The following is a 14,004-nucleotide window of genomic DNA, read 5'->3' as shown; positions in this document are numbered from 1 at the left end:
CATAATGATGCACAATTAGGACATGTCAAAAAACAGCATCTGAAAATATACAGAACTGAAAGTACTACACAGTGATGACTGGTGTTTATGTCCCTGTCTAGTGTGCAGGTAAGATGCAGCCTACTAAATGACAGGTACATAAGAGAAGATGATTTAGCAGTGAATCATATGTATTGATGTCTAAAGAAATAGTACTAATAGGGATAAAGGGCATCTAAAACTCAAGTTCTTTTAATTGGGTGTCTGGGCAGCACCCAGATACAGCCAGCCACTCAACAGCAATATGGTCATACTGCATAGATGGCACTTTGTCCTGCCATCACTGGTGTTGTGGAAAGTACTTCCACTAATCATGGTTTAAAGCCCTATAAGATCAGCAGGAGTAACAAATATATCCATAGAAAATTAAATAATAATAAAATAAGGTTATTACTTTTCTTCAATTGTGAATTAAATTCCTATTTTACATGTAGTTAACATGAATTTTCAAGCAGACATTTTTAAAGGAAAACTTGGGTGGCACAAAGGATAAGCCACAATTTTAAATGTACCTGAAACACATTAAATTTCATGCAAAATTTCAGGGTCAAATATTTTCTCAGTAAGTTGTATCTCATACAGACCCTACTTGAACTTTCTGCAATTTTTGCAGAACCTACTTTACTATTCACAGAAATGCAGTAACTTGCTTGCTCAGTCAACTTCATCAACAACATTATACAGCTGAACACCAAGAGTACTTGTGGGCGGCTTCATGCATTCTAAATACAAAGAGCAAAATGTCTCCTTAGTAATAAATGGGTTATAAACAATGTATGTTCTCCCACTAGATGTGACTTTAAAAGCAAATCAGATGGAATCCATGGAGTATGAAACCTCTGCTTGACTCCCAACAGAAACACTGATTTAGCTTTTTAAAGACTGAACAGTTTTCAAAAACAGCGAACCCTATTTTGCCCATTTTGCTTCTGGATCATGCAATGGAACTGTCAGTGACAGCAGGGATGCTCATGGAAAACAAGTCACTTAATATTTCAAGCAAGCAAATAGCAAGCAAAAAGTCCCATGATATCTTGCATAAACTCTCGTTTTGTTATTTTTCTCATCAGCATCACTGAATCTATTTCCAAACTGGCATTACTAAAACCTATTTCACTCCTGAAGACCAGACCTCCTTCGTGGCAGGATCAACCTCTGGACAAGAATAAGCCCCTGATTTAGACCAGTGCCTTACCTTGATGTACACAGCAGGGTCTACAACAGAATGGCAGGCAGCAAACACACTGCTGGTATTAGACAGAAGAGCACACCAGTGTTGGGCAAATTTTTCTGAATGGGAAAAAAAAAAAATAGTGCCCACAGTCACTTAAATCACACCACTATGTGAATTAATATTCTTATCAGGTATCACACAGACCTAGAATGTCCTGAAGTGTTCAAATGATGCTGGAAGGAAATAGTGGGCAAAAACATGGTGATAAGCATAATTGGATGGGTAAACTGTCATCTTCCTGAAAGAAAAGTTTCCTCCTTCCAAGTAGTAACACTGTTACTCTGACTGGATTTGCAGAACATCAGAAAAAAATCTCCATTTTCATTGTTTCTCATAGTTCTTTATGAAATATAGGCAAACAATAACACAAAGCATATAATATTTAGTGGGCTTTTATTATGGTTTATTATGGTAATACCTAGGAGACTACCCTCTAAATCTTCTATATAGTCAAACCCAGTCAAAATGAGAAGCTGGACAGGGCACCTAGTACAAAAGTGCCTACTGAAGTCAGTAGTTTTGACAACTTATTCCTATTGACTTCAGCACAGCTGTAACAACCTAGATGGGATGAAGATCTGGCCCAGATACTGACAACCAATTATGCTCTGCCTTAAACCTAAATTGTTCTCATTGATGTTGTGTGTGCTTTTCAAGCCATCAAATAAGGTGTTGGCTCTCTCTGCAGAAGTGTGTCTTTTTTAAAAAAAGAGCAAAGCTGCCACCTTAGCGACTTGCAAAAAAACAATGTGTTCTCTCTCATAATAATCTCAAAGGCAGTAGTGTTTGATGTCTACGAGCTTTCTAAAGCTTTTTCAGTTATTTATCATGGGAAAATTGTTTAGCACTGATAATCCATGAATGAAAAGCCTGCTACCTTTATCCACACTGTTTGAACAAGGATCTTCAAAGCTGTCCTCAACATCAAAACAGCTGGCTCTAGTTTTCCAAGAGTTACCAAAAGCAGAAGCTGAATCTTCCACAGCTCCAGTGGCTGTTCTGAAATCATCAGTCTGGATGTTATTGAAATTGCCACAAAGACCTTGGGTGGCAGGGAAGAAAAAAAAAAAAAAAAAAAAAAAAAGAAATCACATGAGTGGAAAAAGGAATGACTCCAAGATAAATACCCTTAGATCTATAAAGGTACTTGCCTGAAAGTAGCTCATTTTCCTGAAGTTCCCACAAATCAGACAGTATACTTACTGTCTTTAGTCCATAATTATTATTTTCTGCCTTACAGTAGTACTTAGTGATAGCACAGAGATTGGAGGCTGCTTAAATGTGCTTCATTAAACACCATCAGAAGGAGAGTTCCTTTCCCCAAAATTTATAATCAGAGAAAATGGCAAAAGCAAAACAAAATGAATTGGAGAGATGGGATATTATCCCAATACGCAGATAGGAAACAGTAGCACAAAAAAAATAAGTGATGCTAATGGAAGATAGGTGACAAAACCAAGATCCTAACTTGAATCTCATAAGTCTCTGATGATGGTCTGCTTTTACAGATAGAGTCTAAAAGATCTGCACACACTGAATATCACATAGCTTATCTTACTTTCTGCAGCAAATTGAAGGCTTTGGCCAATCCTTTGTTCCAGGAAGGCTATAGATTTAATCAAAGGTTCTAACACACCAAAGCCAATATAAAATGAAATAATTTATTCGCTTAAACTGATAAATCAAGTTGTAGCTGCTTGTCTAAGAGCAAACTGAAAGAATGTGATATGTCCTACCAGATGTGCGATTCTGATAAGAATGATCAACCATTATGGAGAGCTGCATCACAGGTTTCATTTGCACTCGAATCTGTACTCCAACTGAGCTCAAGATTTTGATAAAAAATGTAGAGGGTCTGAAGATGGTGATGCCATCTAAAAAGGAAAAAAAAAGAGAAATGAAAATGTATGTATATACCTGCAAATCCTTATAAAGCTCAGTAAACAGGAATTCCCTTTTACCAGTGCATTGTGTGCACACCGGAATCCCCAGAGATTCCCAGACCTTGTATCTACCTAGGTCAAAGGGATCTGACAAGGGGCACGGTCTGGCTCTTCAGAGAAAGGAGCAGGAATCTGTCTTTAAATAGATGCAGGCTAGTCTGAGAATGATGTGGAGAAGACATTTACCTTTGCTTACTGGCAGCTTCACAATGAAATTGTTCATGTAGATATTTCCACAGGAACATATTTTTATTGTCTGCAGGGAAAAAGCAAAAAGCCCATAGTAATGAATGCATATGGCACAAGACAGACAACACAACCTCACAAATTTCCATAAACATTAACAAGTTATGTCTTCAGAACATCATTACCTATGAGTTCAATATAACTCAGTGTCTGGATACCATACAGTGCCACAGAACAAATCTGTACTCCGTAACAAACCAAAAAAACATCTCCATAGACAACAACCTTGACTAAGTCCTCTTGCTTACTTAACAGGTTAGTTATCTCTTGGAGAACTGCACTCAAGATGTTTCATGTAGGTTCAGATCCATCTCACTGAAAATATAACATACCCAAAATGAGAGCTACCTGACTCAAACTCCCTCATAGAGACATTGCTCTATCACTCATAGACATACACATGACTCCTCCCATGGGCAGAGACACCTCCAGAAGCCGCCTCATGTATTAGGTGGACTGATTTGTCCTTTGAAGATCCTTATCTTCCTTTGCTGACTACAGAAGGAGGTTAAGATGCTGAGTCTCCTAACCCGGCTAGGACTACACTAATTAAATATCATTTAGACGTAATGAATCCAGGCCTTAGGGATACTATTTTTGGACTCCTAAATATACACAGGTTTATTCTAAGTCTGTTTCAATTGAATTCAGTTTGAATCATGGCATAATATTCAGTAGGAGACATCTCAGGCCTTCATTTGGAAAATTCTACTACTTCACTCATTGCATTAGGGAAAACCTCAGGACTCAAAGCTGCTATAAAAATACAAGACTCTTAGAGAAACATACATGTACATCTATCAAAAATAAAGAAATTAAAAACTTTAAAGTCACGGAAAAGACAGGAAGCCACAACAAAGATAATTTTGAACCATCTGCCTCTAAATAAATTGAAGAGAACAGAATCCGAAAGGAGTGGAAAGTAAATAACTCTTGTAGAACAAAAGTAATAAACACATGCACGATATCATCTGCTGATATTAATCCTGCAGTGTCAGGACTGCAACTGATCCAAATGAGTCCACAGTATTAGAGAAATCCCATCTTTGAACCTAAATAAAAGTGACAGATTGTGTGTCACTAGCTAAGGCAAGTTACTTACAGTTCTTCCTAGTGTGACTATTACATTCTTTAAGCAAGTCATTGTCTTTGATGTCCCACACTGAACGATCTCTCCAATCACCACAAATGTGTCATCAGTGTTCTGAAAAGAGGTGAAAGGAATGTGCAGATACTGTTAGCATGCTATAGGAAGGGAGCTAGAAGGGGAAAAAACGTGTCTCTGAAAGGCTAAAATGTAATAACGAAAGAAGTGGTGCATTTAATCTCTAACTGCAGTTTTACTTCATTGCCAAAACCAAGAATGATCACTGCCTTTCCCTCATTTTTTTTTGCCATCAACCTGTGCAGATCATGTATTTGCAGTCACATGGCAGTCAATCTTTGTGAAGTAATCATCTCATCCACTTACTTTTGACAGTCACGTGAAGAAAGCTTCAGAAGAATGCTTTAATCTACACTAATAAATCGAATAAGAAAATGAATTCACTAAAAAAAAAGATGTAAAACTGTGTTGAAGTTGCAAAAGCTTGATGCTTAACATCACAGTTGACTTGCAGTCCATTGCAAATGGAAAAATTTACATGATTTAAGATTAAGCATGTGTTGAAGTGCTTTGTTGGATTGAGGTCATTTAATCAAATGAAGTTATATCAAGCTCCAGCACAGCTTAATGCTTCATTCTTGTCTAGAGATTCAGGAGTGAAATGGGAGATTGTTCATACCTTAGCTAAGACATAATGGCAGTTACCATGAAAATTGAACCTCTTATTATCAAACGTAGTTATATGGAATCCTCCATCTATATTGCAACTTCCAGAACATGGCAGAGAGACACAGCTCCAGTGGCCTCCTTTGCAAGTACTATACAAAATCCAAAAAAGAAGTAATTAGAATAAATATACTTTAAAGGAGCAAAGACTGAGATCTGTATCTGATCGGAACCTCTGTCTTATTAGCTGTTTGTTATTCATCTGCTTATTAAATCCAAGCAGGAGGAAGATTCTGTACTATGCCCTTAGAGTATAAAAGTTGAATGCCTATTGATTGGAGTTAGCTGTACTCAGCTTTAAACTAAATCCCTCAGAGACACTGAGTTGGTCAAGAAATATTCCAGGTCCTGAATTAGTTACTTAACTTTTTAAAATGAAGAATCTCTTTGAGCAGGATCTTGCAACATTTCATGTTATTGATGCAACCATTCAGCGAGTTGCTGATGTGACTTCTCAGCAGCTTACTGTGGAGGACCTGAGTTAATGAGCTTTGTCAGTTCTTAGAGTTGTGAACACAAAGGGAGAACAGCCAGGCCACGTCAGCTTAGGCTTTCTGCAGAGTAAGCAAGGATGTTGCTATATGGGAATCACCCAAAGCCCATCAAGGTCATTTCCTCAAAACTGCAGGTTTTGAAGAGTATTTCCTGCATTTGAGGACAACGTAGAAAATACTTGATCCAAAGGGGTTTGCAGAATATCTGCTCTACCCAACCATGCACCACAGTGTAATCCACTGCTCCCTACAGAAAAGGTTATTCCTAAGGTTAAGAAAATGTACTGTATTTCAGAAACACAAAAACACATAGAATTGTTCATTTACTGGATAGATATCAGAGTAAGAAATATCTCTCCTGAAAAGAACATGCCCAAGGTCTTATCACATTTCACTATTGCAGAGTAGATATGGGTTCAAGGTACAAGTTTTGCTCAAAACCAAATAATTCTCAAGAATCATGAGTTTTGAGATCCAAGCCTTGGAACAGCCCTTTATAGATCTAGAGATGGCTTGAAAATTACTCATTAACATGGTACGACCCTCTGCTCCACTTCAGTGGCCAGTGCTTTTAAACTAACCAGCAAATAATCTCATTTTTCTGCATTATAGTAACTTAGGCTCAATACTTGCTGGCAATTCTAAGGTAAGGTGATAGCTATGTGAGGTTGAGGGCTGCCTCAAAGTTTTTCTGAAGGCTGTTGCAATTCAGACCTCAGTTTTTGTATTGGTGTCATAATTCCTTAAGACATTAGGAACAGCAAAAAGGAGAAAGGAACAGAATGAAAGTCATCAATGCTTTGCAATAATTGCCTCTTCCTTGTTACTGCAATCAAGTTCATAACAGTACCAGTTTTGGCAAGGAGTAGAGTAAGTCCCTCCAGATGGGTAGACTTTGCCTTGAAACATACAGGGGCAGCTGTCTCTGGGGACACATTTTTTGCCACCGAGGTCATCAAGGATGGTTCCTGTTCAGACATATTTGCTAGTTAATATTCCTCAGGTGAGTCTGGGAAACACCACGAAGGAAGATCAGAATAAGCAAAAAAAAAAAAAAAAAAAAAAAAAAACAACTCTGGAGGATTCAGCATTTCTGTAAATGATTGGGGTATATTTTAATGAAAACAACACACCAGGCCCTCTCAGGTGTTAATTGATGAGAAGCATTTTTTACTGGACCTCAAATAAAAGCAACACAGCAATACAAAAGCAAAAGAGTATCTCTACATGTTACCATAATCCTACACCTTAAGCAGGATTGTCAAATGCCAGACTGTAAACATATGAGCTAGTTTTCATCCATTTCTAATAGTGCATCTAGCAAATCAGAACTCAAATTCTGCATGTGCAAAACTGCTCAAGCATGTACCTGCCAATGCATTTATTTTACATGTGACTTAACCTACAGTCATAGCTATCATCCCATAGGCTAGATATACACCTACACTTGTAATAGGGAGGTATCTCACCAGACATCCTCAGCTGCATTTCTACTGTCTAGAGAACCTCTTTCCCTTTTCTACATCTGTACTTTTGTTTTTCTTTTCTGCCTAGTCTGTAGGAAAACATTCTTTCTCTCCCCTTCTTCAGTGTTATGATCTTGGATCTTTAGAGATCTGACTCTTCCAAGATGGAAGTTGCTTAATTATGCTAGAAGAAACAGTTTGTTCACTGCTTTTAGTGTAAAATCATAAAGAAAAAAAATTGCCACTAACTGAAAAGGAACAATATCCCTCTTTGTCCCTTGATGTGTGAGACCAATAGGAAGAAGCAGATGCTTTACCAGCAGGACAGAAACAGCCATCTGTACATGGGGTTTTGCAAATCTTGCTTCTTTCTGGGTCAGCACAAGTATCTGCACAGGAATTTCCACATTCCATGTATTCCATGTTGTTTGGGCATTCCTGATCTGCAAGACCAAATGAAAATATGGTATGTTACTGTTATAAGTGCTCTAAAATCTTTGCATTGCTGCCCAACTCCTTCCTCCTTTCCCCCATATCTTGGCTGGGGAATTCTCTATCATATTGTAATAACTTATTTTTGCCTCAAACATCAGTCATTCTGGCATTAGTCTTCTATCCCAATTCACAGCAGCTGTTTGGAAGAACTACCAGTAGCCTTCCCCCTAAATTTATGGTGATTTCCTGCCCAGTACCTGCAGCTACTGAGTTGAGGACCATTTAAGAACAAATGTGTTAAACTTCTCAGTGACTTCTTTGGACTAGACATAAAAATTTAAAACAAGGTTAATTATAAATTAACTGTGCATGGTAAAATTCAAACAATAACTGGAAAAAAAAAAAAGCCATAAGGAGGGGGAAGATATCCTAATATAAGTTCTAATTAAGAAGTAAAATCAAGTTAAATTTCTAGCTTTTCCATTAACAATGTTTCTGTCAGAAGTACTTCTACAGATTAATTCACTGTAGTTAACAGAGTTCCTATCTTTGCTCTGCTGGGATCAGGGTTTGTACATATATGTCTAACCTGAAAGAGATCTCCAGAGGAGTAGTTACTTACAGCAAAGTTCTTTGGTTCTCCATTCCCCTGGGTCTCCCTTGCTGAGGACACAGTCCCGAGAGTATTGGTTTAAAGTGCTGCATATACAGCTGGAAACCAAATCGGTGTGAGAAGAATTAACCATGCAGCTGCACATATCCTCAGTGCAGGTAGCTACATAATCATCGAAAGCAACCACTTTGGGGCAGTTTCCAAAATGAGAGAGAAGTTTCTTGCACATTTTTTTCTGAGGGGAAAAAAAAAAAAAAAAGGAGGAAGAAGAAAAGAAAAGAAATAATTGACATTTTACCAACTTTCAGGTTTTTGGATGTGCATCCTAATGACACAAGTTCATGGAACTCCAGAGGCCACATAGGTCTGATCTTCTGTTATGTTTTTTTCTTGGACTGGAAGCTATCATAAAATTGTGTATTTTCCCACGACCTCTTTCATTAACATTACAAATAGGATATTCTTTCAACTATACAATAACATTTTGCCAAGATTCATGGTGGACTCCTGACAAAATCAGTTCACTGCATGCTCTGTAAATAGCCCTTGTTTCATACAGTCACTTCAGGACTGTAGTTCAGGAGGGTTTATACTCCTTAGCCACACATACTTACATATTTACTGCATCTATCATCTTCCCTCCTAGGATGCCTTCCAGTGTGGTCATCTGGACTCACATCAGCACACTTTTCAGATGGATCCTCAACTTTGTGAAAGTTCCCAAACTGCCTTGGGTGCATTTGATATCCTGCAAAATCCCCAGGTTCATCTGAGTGACTGCCTGCAATCATTTAGATTAGCCATTTTGCTATAAATATGCACTTCATTTTTGGGCTGTAAGGCCCAAAGTATGGTCTTTACTGAATGCCTCAGCTTAACCACAGCAATCATAATATAAAAAATAACAGCCTGGCATAATATCTGCTGGACTAGAATCAGGAATTTGGCATGCTTGTATCAAGAACTGCTGGCAGCCTGGGCAGTAATAATCACATGAGATTATTGACCTTTCTCTTGCATGTCATAACTTTCAGAGTTCATTTTTTTATGGGTGCATTTGGACTTACAGAATTCTGTATTTGCATGTGTAATTGCCATACAGTTTAGTTTTCATTCTACTATCACATCCTAAAGTGCAGGCTTAGGTGCATATGCTCATAATCATCCATGAACTTACTACTTTTCAAAGGATAGACAAGATGAGAAGACAGGCACACAATATATGTATTACACTAGTTATAGGGGTACACTTGACCAAGGCATTACCAGATAGATCCTAGATCTGCGAAACTTTTCTGACAAACAGAAGTTTGAAATATAAATATTTCAACCAGAAATACTGGATTCCAGTGGATATTGGTTCCAGTGGAACCAGAAACATAAAGGAAGAGCCTTGCTTTTCTTAGAGCAATGCTTTGCAACAGAAAACAGTTACCTCAGAAAATTTTGAACTGGCTCTAGGTTTTACAGATTGCAGCTGTGAAGTAAAGGGAAGAAACATGACTAAGATGTGCCCAAAAAAGTTTAATATCAAGTACGACAATGAGCTCCAAATCTACCACTACGACTGGTATATTTAATCAAATCTCACAATTCCTTCTGAAGGGGTGAGGTAGATGACAGTATTTTTCTGGTGACCTAAAAAGTCTAGGTATTACATGAAGGGATGGTATTACAGTTTTGGCTTTAGTCCTGCATTTAGTACCCTGGGATGCAGCTTTCTTTCCACTCACACACCATGCTGCAGGATGGTAGCCTCATCTGTTTGCTGTGCTGGCCTTTCCAGCCCAGTGCAATATTTGAAGGTGTCAGTGGATGGCACCACGGTTTCTGTAAAGATGCTCAGTGAAATCTGTCTGGGTCAGCCATGGCACTGTCATTTCATTTCAGAGCCAAAACTAATCACACTTGATACCCAACTGTATAATGATGAAAATGGAAAGACAGAAAATGCAGTCATGGCTCATTTGAGACTACAAGTTCCTTAAAGTTTGGTACTATCAGTTGGAAACCTGGCAATGTTGCTACATGACAACTGGGCAATTAAACTGGGTTGATGAGGTTTGAGAGACTTGCAAGTTTGCAAGCAGCAGAGGATCTCAAATCATCCCACAACTTCTTACGTTGCACCTCCCATCTATAGAAACGTTGGGGTATTTCAGGGCGTCTGTCAGGAAAACTGTAACCCCACTCAGAGGAAACAAAATTCAAGTTTCATGCCATATATTAACACACTCCTGTTCTCTGTGGAACACACTGCATTCATGGCCTACCATCCAAAATCAGATCATTCTTCTTATTGCCATCATAGTTCCCACAGAGACCACATATTTTCTCTTTATATGTTTCTTCCAGGTCCAGCTAAGAAACAAAAGCAGAGAGGAAACACAGAGTTTAAAGGCTTTTTCCCCCAACAGCAGCATATTACCAGATGGTTCACTATAAAAAAGCACACTGGCAGAAATGTTTTTTTTTTTTTTATTACCTGTTTTCAGAAGTCCCCTTTTCAGTTACAAACCCGCCATGAAACCTACTGGTAGACAGGCTGAATTCAGATGAGATGATGATTTTCCAACAATTGACATTCCTACTACCTATTAAACAGCTAACTGCAGTGTTCTGAATACTGGACTAATCCTTGGACCAGGGTCTCCCAGTAGAGAGTACTGGGCAGCTAACTGTGCCCTGATGCTGGAAGATGTGAAAAATCAGCTTCCGGGCAGCTTTTAGCAGTATCTTTTCTCTCTCTCTCTCTCTCTCTCTCTCTCTCTCTCTCTCTCTCTCTCTCTCTAGTTCATAGGCTAAATGGAAAACTTCATAACATTGCTATGGGTGGGTCTGCCCAGCATAACTTGTTCTGCCCATACACAGAGGCAACAGAGAGCCAGGTTAACACATTACAGCCTTGCTAGATAGAACTATTGAACTTAATCATTCCTACTTGCTTGGAGGGTAACAGTGGCATGACTCAGGTCCACTTACAAAAGGCAGTGCTTTCTACAGGCATGTCACGCTAAAACTGTGTCTGCTGCACAGGTGATGCCTGTAACACTTCAGGTATTGACTAGTACAGAGGGAGGGGGAAGCAAATACTTCATTAAACCAGTATTTAAATTACAACTTGATTGCTTCCTGATCTTTTTTCCCCTCTGTGTTCACCTTCTACCCTCTTTCTGTCTCTTTGGCCTACTAAACATGACATACAACTTCCATTTATTTAATCTCAGTCCTGATTATGGAGGATAAATGCTCACACCCAAAAGCGTAAATACACTACCACTGCAGAAGGTATTTTGGGGTGAATGTATAGAGGGAAACTCCCCCACAGCAATGCCCTGGAATGAGAGAGGCCAAGGTCTGCACTGACCACACCGATTAGTTTCCCACACGTGATGTGAATTGAGAAAGAGGGTAACTAGCAAGTCAGAGCTGGGGGCACTAGCTGTGTATCTGCCAGCGCCCCATGCAGGAAGCAGATAACTATAGAGATGCTATCTCCAGGGTTAACAGTGGCAGCTTTTGTCACGTAAAATTGCTTAGGGAGGCCTGGGTGTTGCAACTCTACTGCCCTGCCCCATGAAACAATTAACTAGTGTGGTATGTCCCCATCAGTTTATGGACACAGTGATACCTCCCCCCTCTGCCACCCCTCAGTATTCAACACGGTGCCTGCATCCAGCTCTGCTTTTCGTCATTGATGAGGTTCACCAAGAGAAAAACAACTAACTGGCTGTTCATACTAGGAGAGTGTCAGCCCAGTTCCACTTGAGTGTCAGACCCAGCTTGGAAGTGACTTGGAAGTAAGCACAGGTGTCCTCAATCAGGATGCTCTTCAAGCTGAAGGGCATGGGGATCCTGGAAATTAGAGGGAACAAAACAGATAGCATTGGAAAATAAATAAATAAAACCCTCTCAGAAATATAGAAGAACTAGAGTCAAAAGGAGGCATATAAGCCATGGAGATATTCTTTTCAAGGTCAGCCTTCATCCTCATTAATGCATTAATTTAGGTCTATCACCTTGTCCACTGTGACATTCTAATAATCTTAATCCACAACACAATGTATTTTGGTTATGAGCATGTCAATAGCAAGTTCACCACTCTACCTATACCAATGCAGCACTCCTTGTTTACATGAACTGAGGCCCTAATTCAAAGCATTATAAGGAGCAAGATCACAATACTGGGATATCGCTCCCCATTTGAGGATACCACAGGTTATCATAATCTCTCCAGTATTTTCCTTGGTATTTTGAAGTCACAAATGCATTTTGGTCTGTTCTGCTTCCAATGTACTGATGTGACTCAGAGACATGTTAATTTTTGATTTAACTAAGGCTATTATTATTCACTTTCCTAACTTCCCCCCTCCACCCAAAAAACAAACAAAATATATAAATCAGAAAATGGTTTCAAAATGGAAGATTTCTTGTCCTTTGATTTAGGAGATACATCTGAGTTATGTTATTATGTATTTGGCTGTTTATGGATGGCTATCAATAGAAGACAGCCCATAATGTTTGTGATTTTTCTCTCCAACAAGATTGTGAGTGTTCTTCTCAGAGATAAAACCTGCCTCAGCCCTTCATACCTATATGCTGGGAGCAGAACACTGCACTTCTCATGAAGTTTGCCCTTATAAATACACCCAGCTTTCATTACTATTGCACATGAGTGTTTATTCATGGAGTATTTTTAACCTTCTGCTTGCACTTTGCTTTCAGGTTTATTTCACACTGGAATTAAAGGCATGGATTATGACTTTGAAAATTCTGGGCTTTGCATAGAAGACCCCAATGCAAGCTGTGATCTGCAAAGGAGTGCCATTTCTAGATGAATCTATCTGGAAACAGCAAACTTTTTCTAAAAGGATGATCTGTTTCTGAATAGCAACAACACTACGGTTAGTGTCACAGAAATAATGTTTTGAGAAAAAAAATACTGAGTTACTACAAAATCAGTTCAATAAAGTGTTGATTTCATCCTCAATCCCACCAAACAGAAGCAACATTAAGGAAACCTACACCTTAAGTTTTGTTACATACACATTGCCTTTTCTTACTGCACTGCTGTTGAACCCTGGGAAGTGTAGTTCACATGCTTCTTGCCATCTGCACCACTACAAGATGGACTCTTCACAATACCATCTTCAACGTGCTATGAACAGATCGTATGCAGCTGTTTGCACCTCCACATGGTGGGACTCCTTTCTAGACAGACCACTGATTGCTAACACCTAGCAATAAAATGACAACACAAGAAAACAGCCATACAGTCATTACTTACTGGTTTCCATTCACTGTGATGCCAGTCTCCTTCACCTCCAGGATCACCCCATCAATGGTGACCGTGAAGTAGATAAGGTGACTATTTTTGTCATTGCGCCTGATTTGGATGTTAAAGTCCTGGTAGCTGTCATTGCAGTGAGAAGCAAAGACGTACGTGCAGGTTCCAGGAAAAGTGAACTTAACATGGTCAAACGTATGAAAGTGGAAATTGCCCCAGGTGGCACATTCACTCCTTCCAACAGTAGAGACATGGACTAAAGAAAGATTCAGAGGAGGGAGGTTAATGAGTCACCTTGCATGAGGTTTTTGTTGAAAAATATTAGAGATTTTTTGAATGCAAAAATGTAAACCCCCTGGAAGATACCAGCTTGTAGGAATGAGATTCATCGCAATTTCATTAGAAATCCATTTCAG

The 14,004-nt window shown here is 38.9% G+C and overlaps 1 protein-coding gene across 4 annotated transcripts in view; it reads right to left on the bottom strand.

Moving 5' to 3' along the window:
* Window positions 1-14,004, bottom strand: part of LOC137857186 (mucin-5B) — a 45,564-nt gene that overhangs the window by 27,413 nt on the left and 4,147 nt on the right. For 3 of the 4 annotated variants that reach the window (XM_068683388.1, XM_068683391.1, XM_068683390.1), the window contains exons 4-16: window positions 13,589-13,844; window positions 12,042-12,156; window positions 10,575-10,662; window positions 8,916-9,049; window positions 8,311-8,536; window positions 7,571-7,696; window positions 6,638-6,755; window positions 5,247-5,385; window positions 4,565-4,666; window positions 3,403-3,472; window positions 3,010-3,147; window positions 2,151-2,315; window positions 1,235-1,329 (exon numbers count right to left, since the gene is read on the bottom strand). In XM_068683388.1, the coding sequence (XP_068539489.1) occupies window positions 1,235-1,329; window positions 2,151-2,315; window positions 3,010-3,147; window positions 3,403-3,472; window positions 4,565-4,666; window positions 5,247-5,385; window positions 6,638-6,755; window positions 7,571-7,696; window positions 8,311-8,536; window positions 8,916-9,049; window positions 10,575-10,662; window positions 12,042-12,156; window positions 13,589-13,844 (1,772 nt within the window). Of the gene's footprint in view, window positions 1-1,234; window positions 1,330-2,150; window positions 2,316-3,009; window positions 3,148-3,402; window positions 3,473-4,564; window positions 4,667-5,246; window positions 5,386-6,637; window positions 6,756-7,570; window positions 7,697-8,310; window positions 8,537-8,915; window positions 9,050-10,574; window positions 10,663-12,028; window positions 12,157-13,588; window positions 13,845-14,004 lie in introns of those variants that run through there. The other variant, XM_068683392.1, reaches the window with a different exon arrangement.

This window comes from Anas acuta, chromosome 5 (genome assembly GCF_963932015.1).
Source record: "Anas acuta chromosome 5, bAnaAcu1.1, whole genome shotgun sequence".
Lineage (NCBI taxonomy): Eukaryota > Metazoa > Chordata > Aves > Anseriformes > Anatidae > Anas > Anas acuta.
The sequence above is the reverse complement of the archived record's forward strand: the minus strand, read 5'-3'. Positions and strand labels throughout refer to the sequence as shown.